The sequence below is a fragment of the Saccostrea echinata genome, unplaced genomic scaffold (genome assembly GCF_033153115.1).
Source record: "Saccostrea echinata isolate AGI-Se365-2 ecotype Australia unplaced genomic scaffold, CSIRO_AGI_Sech_v1 ptg000025l, whole genome shotgun sequence".
Classification (NCBI taxonomy): domain Eukaryota; kingdom Metazoa; phylum Mollusca; class Bivalvia; order Ostreida; family Ostreidae; genus Saccostrea; species Saccostrea echinata.
In genome coordinates, this window is record NW_026889774.1 from 26,894,967 (window position 1) to 26,913,474 (window position 18,508).

Consider the following 18,508-nt stretch of genomic DNA (forward strand, 5'->3'; position numbering starts at 1 on the left):
TTGTTTAATTACAGGGTGTAAAGGAAACTTTTTATGGCTATGATGAAGAAGACACATCCCTCAGCTCTGATATTTCCCTCTCTCTATCTACTGGGACCTTGTCTGATGAGGAACTCTGTGAAGAGGTGAGGAGAGTTATCTCTCTTGTCTGTCTGACCACATATTTGATGAGGAGGTTTACATAGATTCTCTCTGAGGAATTCCACATGGAATCCAGTCAATAGGAACTGCACTTTTCTGAAATAGTTTCACTGAAATACCATGTTTCACTGGCATCCTATTTAATTAAGAGAAAATCTCCCCTCTCTATATGAAGAAATATATGAGAAATAAAACTTACTTCCCTTCTCTCTTCATCCCTTTTCACTGTGTCTAAATAGTGAGATTTTACTGTAGTTTACTGCAGTTTGTAAAAAAGGGGATGTCAGATCTAGAGGTTACATTCTACCATCACACAAGTTCAAACATCTTAATTTAAGATGCAAATCACATTTTAACCATGAAATTTTATTTTGAAGTAATTTTTTATAAGAGAAAAATGCAGTGCTTCTGAGCTAATAAAACCCTGATGCTTTTTAACAAACCAACTGATGGGTTTTAAACCAAAAACATGATTCATTGACATAAGAAATAATTACATATTTTTGTTAAAATCTAGCTGTTACCGTTTCAAAAAATGTGACAGTCTCTTTTCTAATTATCAGGGCCCCGCAAGGATTTGCGGGTGCCCTATAGTAATCACTCTGTCTGTCTGTCCGTCCAGCTGTCTGTCCGTCTGTCATTCTTCCGTCCACAAATTTTCTGTTTTTTTCTAATAACTTTTTTTGTGGTTGACCAATTAAGTTCAAATTTGGTATGTTGGTTGAATAGGCAGTAAGACATATTTTAATGCTAAGTTTGGTTCTCTATGTCATCCAGTTTGGAGCTGGGGTGGTGGGGTATATTCCTTAACTTTACATTAGAATGAATGCCAGGGCAAAGAGAGAGAACTGCGGAGAATGTTCCTATTGTAAACTATGAAAGCTGCAACTAGTCCCATGGGATTAATTAACTTTCCTCTTGAAGAAAATCCAAAGCATTATCTGTTTCTGTCAAATTGAGATTAATTAACACCTCTGTCTGCAAATGAAGTTTGTTTTGAAGTTAAGGTCAATTCTGAATGATGTTTACATTCTCTGAAATGTGGATTTAAATGATGTTCATACTTTATTTTGGTAAAATATACAATGAGTTATGATTTTATTGAATTCTAAAAACAAGATATACATAAAGATATGTTTTTTTTCATTTTTTTGTTTTTATTTATTTATTTTATTTATTCTTTTTTTTTTTTGGCTGCCGTATGTAAATTGAAGAATACTATTAATTTTAACGGGTAGTCCAATAATAAACTCATTCATCATTACTGAAAGAGTTCTTATTGTAAACTTGGAAGAAAAGGATGAGAGAGGAGTACAATCAATTATTCCCTTGGGATTAATTATCTTGTCTGGGGCAGAAAATTTTCCAGGTTTATCTTTATTTGTCACTACATGTATAAGATAAATTAACCTTTGTCTGCAACTGATGTTTGTTTTGAAGTTAAGGTCAAGCCTGGGTGATATTTGTATTCACTAAAGGCTGGCATATTATAAAACACATGCTTTATTCTTGTTTAAATATACTTTTAATTGAGTTATTATAGATATGATGTTTTTTACTGCCTTATGTAAATACAGGGATACTCTTTACAGGTTGTTGGATATTTAATTTCTTCTTATTTTTAGTTGTCTCGATCAGAGATAGAGAAAAATTACCAGAAACTGATGAAGGAACACTTGGAACTCCAAAGACTACATGCCATATTGACCTCACAATGTGGAACTAACCTTGACCCTCAAAGAGAACTCAAGGTGAAGGTCCTTTAATCAGTATAATACAAACTGTAACTTCCTGTTTTGCCTAGTGTGTTAAATTGTACAGTCTTGGGAATCTTAATTAGCCCTTTTAATTAAGATTCCTTCTTTTTTATGTCAATGATCAAAATTTTGACTTGAGTGAAAAATTATAATATCTTTTAAATACATTTGCTCTGTAATTGAACAGCTGAGGGTGGACTTGGAAACAAACCTTTTCCAGTCACAGTGTCAGATAGAGAAACTGTCAACAGAATTAACAGACACAAGCAAGGTAATAATTAACATCTGTACAAAACTGACAACAGAGTTAACAGACACAAGCAGGGTAATAATTAACATCTGTACAAAACAGATGAACCATCATGTATTGCTAGCAAGCTCACATAGTCTATAAAAAAACCAAGAAATAATAGACCTTAAATGAATAAATTGTCAATTTGTATATAATGTTATCCAATGGATGTCCTTCTAGCAGCATTGCTTGACAAGCTAATACAGTAAAACACGCTTATAGCAAACTCACTTATAATGAATTGAGGCTTACAGTGAAATGATTTTTATTCCCTGTAGCTTTAAAATATATTGTAAACATAATGAATATAACAAATCACAAATATAATGAAGCAAAATTATTCTTCCCTGGCACTTCGCTAGAAGCATGTTTTACTGCAGATATATTAGTGATGATTAGTATAGAGTTGAATTTATCATGACAAATTTGGTCTTATTAGGTTTGCATGTTTTTTCTTCACAATGCTTAATACTTGAACTGCTTATTATGTAATCTTCACTAACTCATCAATTGTCTACAGTTGCAAAAATTGCTTCATCTGCATATTTAACATGGTTGAATGATAAGGATCAAACAGCTGATGTTTGATGAGTACTATTTTGATCAGTACTTTAGAAAAAAAAAATTCAGCTGTGAATTTCATTGAATTTTATTTGCTTGATTTTTTTTTAGATATTTGCATGGACAATCATTTGAACCATGACTGCATGAAAAACAAAGGTGTGTAACTGACCGCATGATTGGATGACATAATACGTAAGTGTAAAACTCACTGCATGATTGGTTGATGTCACATGTAACTGATTGCAGAATTGGCTGACATCAAACATAAGAGTGAAATTGACTCTATGATTGACTGTTGCCAATTCATGACTTCATGATTGGCTGATTTCAAATGTAACTGACTGTTGATAAAATGATTTTAATGTAACTGCATGATTGGCTGATGTCGAAGGTTAATTATATTTGTCCTGAACCTTAAATTTCCGTAGCTCATCCTGGAATCTATTGCATGAAATTACAGAGAGATGAGAGGGAAAATTCGATGCACTATCCCAAACTGATATACATTGAAGTGAATTAATTAATACACCTCTGTACTGATCTACATCTAAGTGAACTAATTAATACACCTCTGTGTAATTTTGTAGAGGCTGACTGCTGTTGAAACCAAAAAAAGTGAAATGCAAGAGAAAAATATCAAGCTGACAGAAAAGGTGAAAGGAAATTCTACAAAAAGTCAGAGATCATTTCAAGAGAAGTTCTTGCATCAGAATATTTGCCGTTATTCCGTATATTGTGGATGTTTTTGTTTATGTAGGTCAAGCAGCTGGAGTTGGATTGCTGTCGTCTGAGGGAGAAGCTGGATGAATCCAGGGATCTTGTGGAGACATTAGAATTCCAGGTCATGGAGTACGAGACAGATGTAAGTATCATAAAGTGATTGTGTCAATCCAGATATAATCCAGATAGTTCAAATCACAGCTGGAATATGTCAGACAGATGTAAGTATCATACAGTGATTGTGTGTCAATCCGGATATAATCCAGATAGTTCAAATCACAGCTGGAATATGTCAGACAGATGTAAGTATCATACAGTGATTGTGTGTCAATCCGGATATAATCCAGATAGTTCAAATCACAGCTGGAATATGTCAGACAGATGTAAGTATCATAAAGTGATGGTGTGTTTACCCTGTTAATCCAGATTATGAGATACTGAGAAATCATCATTTTTTTGGAAGAGGGCCCGGAGGGGGGGTGGGGTAATTTTCATTGTTTTCTTGGTGTGAAGGGAATCACAATCACGTCCTCCACAAAACATCAATATTTCAAATTGCAGTATTATGTCCGTGTTCCAACCATAAAATCAGATCCCCAGAAATTGATATTTTTCCTCGAAAATTTGACCCCACGAAAATAAGTACGGGTAATTCAGACCTGGAATACGAAACAGATGTATTAAGGGGAAGAAGGAGCTTGATCTGAAAAAATACTTGTCATTCAATTTTTTTCATATTTTGTATATTTCTAATTAAGTATGTCTCACATATCTTAAACCAGTTAAATCATTAAGTTTCTTACCTTATTTTAGAGATATTGATTGGTAAACACGAAACCCTACAGTATCTAAGTAGAGTTTTAGATCTCCACGTTTCCGGGCCCATTACTCTGTCCATAATGGGATTTTTTAAGCATAGATAAAAAATATGTAAGTGGACATGTATCTTTTTAAATATTTCAGAGTGTGAATAGGGTTTAAAATTCCTAAAAGCAAGTTTCTTCTATCACACTCCATCTGGATAGGGAAAATTACGTACTTTTTCAGACAACTTAAACAACAAAAAACTTAATTTGCAAAAAATTCTATCATTCAATATTTTAAAATTTACGTGGAAATGCAAGTCCTTCATATTATTGTTTAACTGTAAAAATTTCGAATGGTGAAGCTGACCTCAATATTGCACAGGACATCGTTAAAGAAGACATAAGCATGACAAAAACGTGTCATATTACATTTCTCAAGTATGAGAAAAACCAACTATGACGTCACACGTAATCTAAATAAGCGAAATAAGATATACCTACATAAGATTTCCGTCATCAGCCACGCAAAAATAATTTTTGTGTTCCCTGTTTCTCAAAATATTTCATCATATACTTATTATGACCTGTTTTTACATAGTAATATATCGCCCCTGTATTCACCGAGTATGATCTTGCTGTACTAACAGATCATGTATGACGTCACTGACTAGTTGGACGGGCAATTTGGGGGAAACAGAGGGGTGGATCAATCTATTTCATAATTTGTTAATGTTAACAAGAATGTTTAAACTTTTTACTTTTTTAGGTCACCTGAGTGACTCAGGTGACCTATTGCTATCTCTTTTCGTCCGTCGTCGTGCATCGTCCGTCGTTCGTCAGTCGTAAACTTTTGAACATTTTCAGCTTCTTCTCTGGAACCAGCAAACCAATTTCAACCAATTTTGGCATATAGCATCTATGGGTGAAGGGGAACAAAAATTATGAAATTCGTGGCCCCTTCCCCCCTGGGGCCTGAGGGGTGGGGCCAAAACCATCAAAATTAATGCAATCTTTAAAAATCTTCTTCTTTACTCCTGGACATCAAGCAGTCAAACTGTTGGCATCATTGTAATAAGCATTGAGCCCTCTACCAAAATTGTGAAATTCATGGCCCCAGGGTCAGGGGTTCTGGTGCTAGGGCGGGGCTATATAGATCATATAGTGAAAGTGCATTATTTCTTTGAAAATCTTCTTCTCTACTCCTGGGTATTAATTAAACAAATTAAATACATAGCTATGATAAGCAAGAGTGACTCTACCGAAATTGTGAAATTCATGGCCCCAGGGTCAGGGGTTCTGGTGCTAGGGCGGGGCTATATAGATCATATAGTGAAAGTGCATTATTTCTTTGAAAATCTTCTTCTCTACTCCTGGGTATTATTTAAACAAATTAAATACATAGCTATGATAAGCAAGAGTGACTCTACCGAAATTGTGAAATTCATGGCCCCAGGGTCAGGGGTTCTGGTGCTAGGGCGGGGCTATATAGATCATATAGTGAAAGTGCATTATTTCTTTGAAAATCTTCTTCTCTACTCCTGGGTATTATTTAAACAAATTAAATACATAGCTATGATAAGGAAGGGTGACTGTACTGAAATTGTGAAATTCATGGCCCCAGGGTCAGGAGTTCTGGTGCTAGGGCGGGGCTATATAGATCAAATAGTGAAAGTGCATTATTTCTTTGAAAATCTTCTTCTCTTCTCCTGGGTATTATTTAAACAAATACATGGTTATGATAAGCAAGGATGCCTCTTCCAAAAATTGTGAATTTCATGACCCCTGGATCAGAGGTTCTGATATTAGGGCGGGGCTCTATTTATTATATAGTGAAAATGCATTAATGCTTTAAAAATCTTCTCTGCACCTGGGCATATCAGAGGCAAAAAGAGTAAAAGTTTTAATAAGGAAGGGTATTTATACCCCACGCAACAAGTTGCGGGGGGTATAATGTTTTTGACCCGTCCGTCAGTCAGTCAGTCAGTCAGTCAGTGTGTCATTCAGTCAGTCCGTCAGTCCTGTTTTTTTGTCAGCGCAACTCCTCAGAAACCGCTGCACAGAATTTCGTCAAACTTTGCAGATATTTAGGACACAATGTGTAGATGTGCATACTACCAGGAAATTCCGATTCCATTATTTTTCTGGGAATTTCGGCTCTTTTCAACTCAGATTTTTGGCCATATCTTGAATATAGAGATGAACAGTTTGTCAGCGCAACTCCTCATATACCGCTGCACAGAATTTGGTCAAACTTTGCAGATATTTAGGACACAATGTGTTGATGTGCATATTACCAGGAAATTCCGATTCCTTTATTTTTTCTTGGAATTTCGGCACTTTTCAACTTAGATTTTTGGCCATATCTTGAATATAGAGATGAACAGTTTGTCAGTGCAACTCCTCATAAACCGCTGCACAGAATTTGGTCAGACTTTGCAGATATTTAGGACACAATGTTTTGATGTGCATATTACCAGGAAATTCCGATTCCTTTATTTTTTCTGGGAATTTCGGCACTTTTCAACATAAATTTTTGGCCATATCTTGAATATAGAGATGAACAGTTTGTCAGCGCAACTCCTCTTAAACCGCTGCACAGAATTTAGTCAAACCTTGCAGATATTTAGTACACAGTGTGTAGATGTGCATATTACCAGGAAATTTCGATTCCATTATTTTTCTGGGAATTTCGGCACTTTTCAACTCAGATTTTTGGCCATATCTTGAATATAGAGACGAACAGTTTGTTAGTGCAACTCCTCTTAAACTGTGCAAGGAATTTGGTTAAACTTTGCAGATATTTAAGACACAGTGTGTAGATGTGCATATTACCAGGACATTCCGATTCCATTATTTTTGCCTTAAGAGATTTGCCTATTATTGAAGAAACTTTCCAGCTAGGTAATAAGGAAATCCACTGGAATCAGCTTTAAATTTTGTAATTAGATTTTATGTGAAATATTTCATGACCTTAAAAGACCCCTATTGATTTTGAGATCAAAATATTAATGATATAACACACACACACACACACCCTCACACACACACAACACACAAAATCTTGGATAGTTCTCAACCCCAACCCCCACCCCACCCCTCTCAAATTGGTGCTTTGCCTTAAATCATTTCATAAGTACACTATATAAAAACAAATTCATATGACTACATCATAATTTTGTTTCCATCAATTATTTAAATGTGTAAATTGTCATGTGTTGGACATGGACTTATACTCATTAACAAATCGAAATCACTGAGGAATTTAAATAACAGTTTGTCAGCATAACTCCTGCACTGAATTTCCTGAAACTTTGTAGGTATTTCAGACATAATGTATAGATTTGTATATTACCAAGAAATTTTGATTCCACTATTTATCTAGAAACTTCAGCCCAATTAAATTTGTAACATACAAAGATTTGAATGTCCTTATATGCAAGAAGTTTTGATGTGATGATTTTTTGCAAGTAATGCCCCTTTTTGAATAATTATATTGTGTATTTAAAATGTGTTGCATTGTTGAGTTTTGGGGGAGCGTGGGGTATGTGAGCTTGCTCGCTTTTTCTTTCATATTACCAGATTTTTGAACATCAGAACCATTTGATCAAGTGTTCTGGTCCAGGCCAGGGCTCTATTAATTTGTATTCTATTGAGAGGAGTTATTCCCCTTTGCCATTTACTTGTGTTAATTTATCACTGTAAATAATGTACTTGAAAGGTTAATAGAATAAGAGAATTATGCAAGAATTTTCATTGTATAATACAAAAAGTACTTTCATAGTTTTAATGATCAGGTAGACTTGTAAGTAACAGATAAATAAAAATGAGACAAAAATAACTTGTCTTATTAAATGTTCATCAAAGACCAAGAGAGGCCAATGTAAGAGATTTCAACAAGGAATTAAAAGAGTACAGAAGCACTGATTATAAGTTTGTTAATATACTGTCTGGTGAGAGTGATAGATGGGGAACAGAGTAGAACCTAATTTATGTACTGTTAATGAACACTAGACTAATTATTTTGTTGATCCTGATCAGCCTATTTTTAGCTCTACTGGTCAGAGACCAGAAGAGCTTATGCGATAGTAAGGTGTCTGTCGTCCGTCCGTCTGTCTGTCTGTCTGTCTGTCTGTCCGTCTGTCTGTAAACAATTTTTCAAAATGCTACTCCTCCTACAGTTTTGGTCCGATTTCAATATAACTTGGCACACAAGTAGACTGCACTAAGATACATAATTTAGTGCATCGGTTTTGGATTTCGGTGGACGGTGTTGCCATGGTTACTAAAAATAGAAATTTCTGTGAAATTCTTTTAAAACGCTACTCCTCCTACAGTTTTGGTCCGATTTCAATATAACTTGGCACACAAGTAGACTACACTAAGATACATAATTTAGTGCATCGGTTTTGGATTTCGATGGACGGTGTTGCCATGGTTACTAAAAATAGAAATTTCTGTGAAATTCTTTTAAAACGCTACTCCTCCTACAGTTTTGGTCCGATTTCAATATAACTTGGCACACAAGTAGACTACACTAAGATACATAATTTAGTGCATCGGTTTTTGATTTCGATGGACGGTGTTGCCATGGTTACTAAAAATAGAAATTTCTGTGAAATTCTTTTAAAACGCTACTCCTCCTACAGTTTTAGTCCGATTTCAATATAACTTGGCACACAAGTAGACTACACTAAGATACATAATTTAGTGCATCGGTTTTGGATTTCGATGGACGGTGTTGCCATGGTTACTAAAAATAGAAATTTCTGTGAAATTCTTTTAAAACGCTACTCCTCCTACAGTTTTGGTCCGATTTCAATATAACTTGGCACACAAGTAGACTACACTAAGATACATAATTTAGTGCATCGGTTTTTGATTTCGATGGACGGTGTTGCCATGGTTACTAAAAATAGAAATTTCTTTGAAATTCTTTTAAAATGCTACTCCTGCTACAGTTTTGGTCCGATTTCAATATAACTTGGCACACAAGTAGACTACACTAAGATACATAATTTAGTGCATCGGTTTTGGAATTCGATGGACGGTGTTGCCATGGTTACTTAAAATAGAAATTTCTTTGAAATTCCTTTAAAACGCTACTCCTCCTACAGTTTTGGTCCGATTTCAATATAACTTGGCACACAAGTAGACTACACTAAGATACACAATTTAGTGCATCGGTTTTGGATTTCGATGGACGGTGTTGCCATGGTTACTAAAAATAGAAATTTCTGTGAAATTTCTTTAAAACGCTACTCCTCCTACAGTTTTGGTCCGATTTCAATATAACTTGGCACACAAGTAGACTACACTAAGATACATAATTTAGTGCATCGGTTTTGGATTTCGATGGACGGTGTTGCCATGGTTACTAAAAATAGAAATTTCTGTGAAATTTCTTTAAAACTCTACTCCTCCTACAGTTTTGGTCCGATTTTAATATAACTTGGCACACAAGTAGACTACACTAAGATACATAATTTAGTGCATCGGTTTTTGATTTCGATGGACGGTGTTGCCATGGTTACTAAAAATAGAAATTTCTGTGAAATTCCTTTAAAACACTACTCCTGCTACAGTTTTAGTCTGCTTCTAATATAATTAGGCATACAAGAAGACTATACTAAGATACATAATTTATTGCATTGGTTTTTGAATTCGATGAACAGTGTTGCCATGGTTACTTAAAATAGAAATTTCTTTGAAATTCCTTTAAAACGTTACTCCTCCTACAATTTTGGTCTGATTTCAATCTAATTTGGCACACAGTTAGAATACACTAAGATACATAATATGTATTTTTTTTTTTTTTATTTGGGTGAATGGTGTTGTCATGGTTACTAAAAATAGAAATTTCTGTGAAATACTTTCAAAACGCTTCTACTCCTAGTTTTCATTTGATTTCAATATAACTTGTCACAAAAGTAGACTACATTAAGATACATAATTCTATTTATTGTTGCATGTTGCAATGTTTCAAATCCAAGTGCTACTTTTTTTTTCAGACCAGTAGAGCTACAGTCTCATCAGAGACTTCTGGTTCTTGCTTTTGGGCAACAAAGCTTTACCTTTCAGTTCATTTTTTACTCTATGGATCCTCTAAATTGTTGTATTATACTCAGGTGACCGTGAAGGCCCTTGGGCCTCTTGTTTATATAAAATGTTAATAAAAGTAAAACAAATTGTTAAAAAATTATACAAAAACGGATGGTTTACACGTTTTGCACCTATATAAAAGGAGACTATGATGTAGTCAGACAGAGTCATGTGACCATGTGTCCTTCATCCCCTTAAGTATTAGACGATGATCATGTCTCTATCCAGATACTCCAGATAGTTCATTGCATGGTTTGCTAATCCATTTAATCTGGAAGTTGTAACATGGGAGGTACCAGTAATCCTATTTGATGAACAAAAAATATGTAGATTTGAACCCAAATGGGATTTGAAGCCTGACTCTTTGTTTTCCATGTTAATACTTTACTAATTGAGATACTGGAACCCTGGCCTAACGAAATATGTTTGAGTCATCTTGACTTTTCAATTTTTAGGTCACCTGAGTAAACTCAGGTGACCTATTGCTATCTGTTTTTTTGTCCGTCGTCGTATGTCGTACGTCATTCGTCGTTCGTAAACTATTGAACATTTTTAGCTTCTTCTCTGAAACCACTCAACCAATTTCAACCAAATTTGATATATAGCATCTATGGGTGAAGGGGAACAAAAATTGGGAATTTCATGGTCCCTGCCTCCCTGGGGCCTGAGGGGTGGGGCTAAAACCACCAAAATTAATGCAATCTTTAAAAATCTTCTTCTTTACTCCTGGACATCAAGCAGTCAAACTGTTGGCATCATTGTAATAAGCATTGAGTCCTCTACTGAAATTGTGAAATTCATGGCCCCAGGGTCAGGGGTTTTGGTGCTAGGGCGGGGCTATATAGATCATATAGTGAAAGTGCATTATTTCTTTGAAAATCTTCTTCTCTGCTCCAGGGTATTAAATGAACTAACTAAGTATATAGTTATGATGAGTAAGAGTGCCTCTTCCAAAATTGTGAAATTCATGGCCCCAGGGTCTGGGATTCTGGTGTTAGGGTGGGGCTCTATTGATTATATAGTGAAAATACATTAATTCATTGAAAATCATCTTCTCTGCTCCTGGGTATTAGATAAACTAAGTACATAGTTATGATGAGCAAGAGTGCCTCTTCCAAAATTGTGAATTTCATGGCCCCAGGGGCAGGGGTTCTGGTGTTAGGGCGGGGCTCTATTGATCATATAGTGAAAATGCATTAATTCATTGAAAATCTTCTTCTCTGCTCCTGGGTATTAGATAAACTAACTATGTACATAGTTATGATGAGCAAGAGTGCCTCTTCCAAAGTTGTGAATTTCATGGCCCCTGGGTCAGGTGTTCTGTTGTTAGGGTGGGGCTCTATTGATTATATAGTGAAAATGCATTAATTCTTTGAAAATCTTCTTCTCTACTCCTGGGTATTATTGAAACGCATTAAATACATAGTTATGATAATCAAGGATGCCTCTTCCAAAATTGTGAAATTCGTGGCCCCTGGATCAGGGGTTCTGGTGTTAAGGCGGGGCTCTATTGATTATAAAGTGAAAATGTTTTAATTCTTTAAAAATCTTTTTCTCTGCACCTGGGTATTATTTAAACAAACTAAGTACATTGTTATGATAAGCAAGGATGCCTCTTCCAAAATTATGAAATTCATGGCCCCGGGGACAGGAGTTCTGGTGCTAGGGCGGGGCTATATACATGTACATCCTGAAGGTGAATTATTTCTTTGAAAATCTTCTTCTCTGCCCCTGGGTATTGTTTAAACAGACTAAGTACATTGTTATGATATGCAAGGATGCCTCTTCCAAAATTGTGAATTTTATGACCCCAGGTTTAAGGATTCTGGTGAGGGGGGGGGGGGGGCTTCTATTGATTATAAAGTGAAAAAGCAAAATTTCTTTGAAAATATTCTTTTCTGCTTCTGGTTAAAAAAGCAAGGAAGCTAAGTGTATAGTTATGATGAGCAAGAATGCTTCTTTCAGAGTAGTTAATTTCATGACCCCTGGGTCAGATGTGCTGGTGTGAGGGTGGGGCTCTTGATAATATAGTGAAAATGCATTAATTCTATTAAATAATCCTGTTTGCTCCTTAGTGTTAAACAGATAAACAAAGTGATTAGTTATGATGAGCAAACTTATGGTTCCAGGGTCAGAAGCTCTGGTGTTTTTTTTTTTTTTTTTTGGGGGGGGGGGGGGCTCTATTGATAATATAGTGAATCTGTAGTAAAAATGCATTATTTCTTTAAAAAATCTTCTTTGCACCTGGGCTTATCTAAGGCAAATAGAGTAAAAATTTTTATAAGGAAGGGAATTTTTACCAGATTTTTGAACATCTGGACCATTTGGTCAAGTGTTCTAGTCCTGGCCAGGGCTCTATTAGTTTGTATTCTACTGAGAGGAGTTATTCCCCTTTGCCATTTACTTTTGATAATTTATCACTGTAAATAATGTACTTGAAAGGTAAATAAAATAAAAGAATTATGCAAAAACTTTTATTGTATAAATTAAATACAAAAAGTACTTTCATTGTTTTAATGATCAGATAGACTTGTAAGTAGTAGATAAATAAAAATGAGACAAAAATAACTTGTCTTATTAAATGTTCATCAAAGACCAAGAGAGGCCAATGTAAGAAATTTCAACAAGGGATTAAAATAGTACAGAAGCATTGATAATTTGTTAATATACTGTATGGTGATAGTGATAAATGGGGAACAGATTAGGACCTAATTTATGAACTGTTAATGAATATTAAGACCAATTATTTTGTTGATCATGACCACCCTATTTTTTTTTCTTTTGGGCAACAAAGTTTCACCTTTCAGTTCTTTTTATACTCTATGCATCCTTTAAATTATTGTATCATACTCAATTGACCGTTAAGGCTCTTGGGCCTCTTGTTTTTAAAATTCAATTTGTTTATCTGCATGGATGCTTCATTTACTGTTGCACTGTATAGTCTTGTACACAGTGTCTTGTTTGTTACTGATCTGGATCTAGTTTAAATGGATATTATTTTCAGAAAATGAATTATACTACTGTAATAGGTTTGGGCTACAGTATGTTAATTTTTGGCCAAGGGTTTGGACACACTGCTATCAAGTGTTTAGGAGTTTCTCAGATGAGTCCTTCATGAGTTGCTGTATCCATGCAGTTTGCATTAATTTATTTTGTGGACATGAGACTAAGGAGTTCACAGGTGCTTGATACATGTTTCTGTTATTCATAGGGAATTTTATGGATTTTTTTTAGCAACATTAACTGATAACACACAGATATTAGTGATAAGTGGATAAGAGTTGTTTCCCTTGACTCAGAGCATAGCGAAATATCCAGCTGAGAGAAAAGTAAATTTAACAACATTTTATAGACGTCATATATATCATTGCTTTCTACCTCTTTTTTTCTCTCATCAATTTTCAACTACAATGATACAAATGTTCATGCAGTAATTTTTGGAGATTATTAATGGACTAGATGGGAAACTGAACAGAGGGTGTTGATATGTAATGATATATGGAAGTACACATCTTTCTGACCCTAGTTCAGACTGTGGGATCTGTATGATGTATACGATTTAATATGCCAACAAACCAAAGGATTTGGGGACCCAGTGGGCCTACTGTGCCAGAAGCCAGCCAACCAGTTGCCCTTACCAAGGGGAAGTATAGGTAGAGGCATGACCTTGTCCTTACCCTTACCAGAGCACTCACCCACTAGAGAGCAGAAAAAGAAACATGAGACACTAAAACCAGCCAATTTTGTTAGAGGTGGGGAACAAAGTACTGGGACCACTGTTCACAGAACAGAGAGACATACTGAGCAAGGCTGGAGATTGGGAGCTATCCACCTTGAAAAGAAGCTAGTTTTCCCATCAATATAAGAGACCAGACATCCTACTAATACCTGAAAGTATGAAAAAACAGGTGTTGATTGTGCTGACGGTATAATGTACTATGGGAGACTCAATGTCAGGAGGCTTATGAATGCAAACATGCAAAGTATGAAGATCTGGTTACTGACTGCAGGAAAGTGGAGTGGTAGAACTGGAACTTCCCAGTCAAAGTTGGGGCACATGTTGACAGCAGTGTCATGTTGGAAGGTGATGGAAGCACTATAGGAATGATTGGAAAGATGAGGGAGAGGTAGCACCATGGCAGTGACATTCATAAGGGCATCAAGCTGGTTATGACTTTAAACAGGAGACAGTAGCTGGAAGCCTGCATGACCATCATTGGTAGAAGACCGATCACCTTCTGTTGTCCCACTGATCTGGAGAGAGGTGGACCCTGCTGATGGCTCAATATAAGTCTACAGCAGCAAAGACCCAAACGCTGTTCTAGGTATAAGTAGAGCACTAGCATAATTGTTGCTACATAATTCACCTCGGAAGGCATACTGAAAGGGGTGGGTGGGGGATATAAATTGAACTGTTTGTGTTTTTTAAAAAACATTTTTTGTACTATTTAAATGCAAGTATTTTAAATTACATTAAAGTTTAAAGTAAATAAAATGGGTGTCTGACAGATGATGCTCCTGCAGGAATGAGATATGTAATAAATAAAAAGTGAAATGAAATAATTCAGGTGCAAAAATAACAACATGATATTGATCAGTTTCCATTAATACAGTAATTGATATGAGATAAAGAATTATGAGGAGTATATGGTTCAAATATGATTTAATTATAACATTTTTTTTACTGAGCTAGTGCAGAGATGTTTTTTTTATTATAAAGTGCTAGCTAACCAGTATATTTTCATGTTTGAGTATTCTCATAGCAATCACATAGTTAATTTGCTACTGAGCGACTCATCAAGATGTGTCCAGAAATCAATATAAGGCTGTGTAATGTAATTACACCAAAACTCCGAGGAATTTCTCTGACATTCCGTAAGTTTGTTTTAATGACTTCCTCCTGCACAAAGAGCAGTTTCTGCCATGCATTTACATGCTAAACATGTGCATGTACTGCATAGAATATACAAAGAATACAGGTCTATAAATCTCTGTAAAATGTTTTATTAGCATGGCTATAGATAAAGAATTGTCTTAGTGGATAAACTCTGGAGAAAAATGACCAAGATCATAATCAATTATTCAGACTTGTTCATTAGCTTTACGACTTCAACATCTGCTCAAGAAAAGTGACGATTTATTATCACAAAAAGGAAATGGTATGAAAGAAAATATCATAATGGACAGAGGTCCACTGTCTACAAGAATCATCAAATAACAATGCCTGAGACCTACACACACCTGAATAATTGTTTGATTGTGGCATTATATTAGGCAGACAGACATGGAGCAATGATGTGTTAGATTATTTGGTTATAACTGGGTGATTTCTCCCAGTGGCATTGTGAGGCCCCTTAGCACACAGGAGATAAACTGTGGAGAGTCAGTGTGTATAGACAGCTGTTCAGTGTGTATCTGGAGAGTGACAGATCAACTGAGGGATGAATAAAGGATAGAGAGATTGTAGTGATCATAGGATACTGTACATGTGTGTGTATAGAATTACTTGGATCTTATGAATGGGGATTTTAACTGATACAGGTAACTGATTTCACCTGAGTGGGGGAGGTCAAGGTGTGTGTGTGAATTGATAGCTGGGTTATTTAAAAAGCTTTCTATCTTATTTTATAATGTTTATAAACAGTCTAGTGCACTTGATCAACTCAACATGTTCAAAATGAATGAGAAAGTTTTTGTCTTCAAGCTAACTGAACATGTGTGTGTAGAGTATGTAGACTTTGTGAGCTAGCAGACATGCTGTTATTATGTAATGGTGACAGCTAGGAGCTGTGTGACCTCAGAAGGAATTCATACACCATCTCATGTTCTGTTTTCTCTGTGTGTATAAGAAGTGTGTGTGTGGGGGGAGGGGGGGGGGGTGAGTCTGTATACAGTTGCTAGTGGTACATTTATACATTAATTTAGTCATACACAGTCATGTACAAGAATACCTTTGAGGATTTTTGATTATGTTTTAAGGTAAACCATATGTTGTGTGGTTCTGTATAGATAATCAGTAGATATAAACAGACTCTGACCAGTGCTCCTCCTCCATCACAACACTGATGTATATATTGATCTCATGTAAACACTGGCTTCTATTGATTCTCACCACAGACCCAATACACACAGAAAATACCATGTCTTGATGTATAGAGAAATATTAAGGAATTCTAAAGCATGACATTCAGGCGAAGTCACATGTCATACTACATGTTCTATTATACCAGAGAGAGAGAGAGAGATCAAGAGAGAGAGAGAGTCACCTCACACATATATGTTTGAATATATGAGAGAGAGAATTTAAGAGAGAGAGATGTGATAAACATTAACTATTCAAGGCTTACAATTGCTTTGTAAGGTTTAAGACTTTTAGTCAGTGTCATTCCATTTGAATATATTCCTATAGTTGTCCTCTTCTCTCCCCCCCCCTTTCCTTTTACCACCCAACCCTTAATCCGTCCCCCCACTTGTATAATTACTTTTTCACATATCAACTATTGTAAATGTTCTTTAGCAAATCCTCGACATGTGTCTGTTCTCTAAGTAGTATAATTTTTGGAGGCAGTGTTCATGAATATACCCTTGTTGATTTTTTTCCCCCACAATGTAAAAATCAATATTTCAGCTGAGAAAATTAGAACAGCTATAACGTAGTAGTGTGCCTTTTAAAAAAAACTTTAAAATTGTCTTTTTAATTATATCCAATCCCTTTGTTACAGGAAACCAATAAGCTGTTAAATAAATACCAAATTATCTGTTCCACTCTGTATTTATTTTGGTTCTGTTTAATTTGATAAAAGATTGTATAAATTAATCGTCTTTTTTACGCACACAATTGGTCCAGTAACACTTCAGTAGTTCAGGAATTCTTATGAATACACAAATGTGCATGCTTATGTATTATTCTAAAAGCTACAGTAGTTGTGTATTTGACATTAAGAAATTATATAGACATAAAAATCCGTCAGCTGTGAGGAAAATGGAATTCACTGAACAAGAGAATGAATCATCAATTGATGATTCGCAGATATTTTTTTCCCCAGTAAACCGTGAGTAAGTAGAATGTAACAGATTTTTTTAAAAAAAAAATTTCGTCTCGATCTGGTCACACCCAGGAGATCTCGTTTGACTTTGGACGATTAACGACCTGTCACTCAAAGATTGATCTCGTAACGTGTGAATCAAATCGTACCATTGTGTAATGGCCCACAGTTAATGATTACCTATATTGATAAGTCTTTTTCTCCAAACAAAAAAATCAAAATATTTCTGATCATGTTAAGGCCGTATGTCCCAGAGGTGCGTTTAGCTCGGAGGCATGGTCGTAACTTCACAGATCATTTCCTGATATTTGTATCTTTATTGTGATTAAATATCTTAAGGTGTAAAGTTGTGGGATAAATGCTTTGAAATTTACACACAGGTATGTTTTTGTTTATTTCCATTTACAGATTAAATTCAATATTTTTACTTAGAGATATATGGTAATATACAGAGAGCTTTGTTAATTTAAATTATTTAATTTGCTTTTCTGGATGATTTGGTGTTTTAGTTTGATTTTGTTAATTTAAAGTCTTAATTATGATAGAATTGCATGTTGAGGTATGTTGTGCAGTTTTAATGTGATTACATGTAAAATATTTTAGTTGAGGTATTTGGAAAACAGGTGACTTTATTACAGCACAAGAGTGACATCCCTTGACATAATTTCTCTCTAGCCTTGTGTCATAAATCACCCAGCACATCTTTTGATGTAACATTAGATTAGACACAAACACAGTTTGTATTGTCTGTGAACCCTGTATGTACATAATGTAGCTTATCTTCCTAGGTTCCTAGGAACTAGATTTTATATACACAATAATAAAGTCAGTCTGATATTAAATGAAGTCAGTATGATAATTCCTGCCATGAGTACTACACTGAGAGTTAATTGACACCATTCAAGTGCTCTCATTGACTATAACTATGCAATTCTGTAAGTTATTGATTGTTATATTTTGAAATCATCTTATTATAATATATTTTATTTTTTTCTTTTGAAATTGACTCATGTATTGATATTTATGAATGATAAAAAAAATGTTTTTTACCTGTTTGCTTAGGACCAAGTGGTAGAAAAAATA

General features: G+C 35.1%; 1 protein-coding gene across 12 annotated transcripts in view; it reads left to right on the top strand.

The window, feature by feature from the left end:
- The window catches only part of LOC133192278 (golgin subfamily B member 1-like), a 108,215-nt gene that overhangs the window by 26,278 nt on the left and 63,429 nt on the right, over nucleotides 1–18,508 (top strand). For all 12 annotated transcript variants that reach the window (XM_061328276.1, XM_061328274.1, XM_061328275.1 and 9 more), the window contains 5 exons: nucleotides 15–125; nucleotides 1,767–1,892; nucleotides 2,086–2,169; nucleotides 3,342–3,407; nucleotides 3,512–3,616. In XM_061328276.1, the coding sequence (XP_061184260.1) occupies nucleotides 15–125; nucleotides 1,767–1,892; nucleotides 2,086–2,169; nucleotides 3,342–3,407; nucleotides 3,512–3,616 (492 nt within the window). The remainder of the gene's footprint in view (nucleotides 1–14; nucleotides 126–1,766; nucleotides 1,893–2,085; nucleotides 2,170–3,341; nucleotides 3,408–3,511; nucleotides 3,617–18,508) is intronic.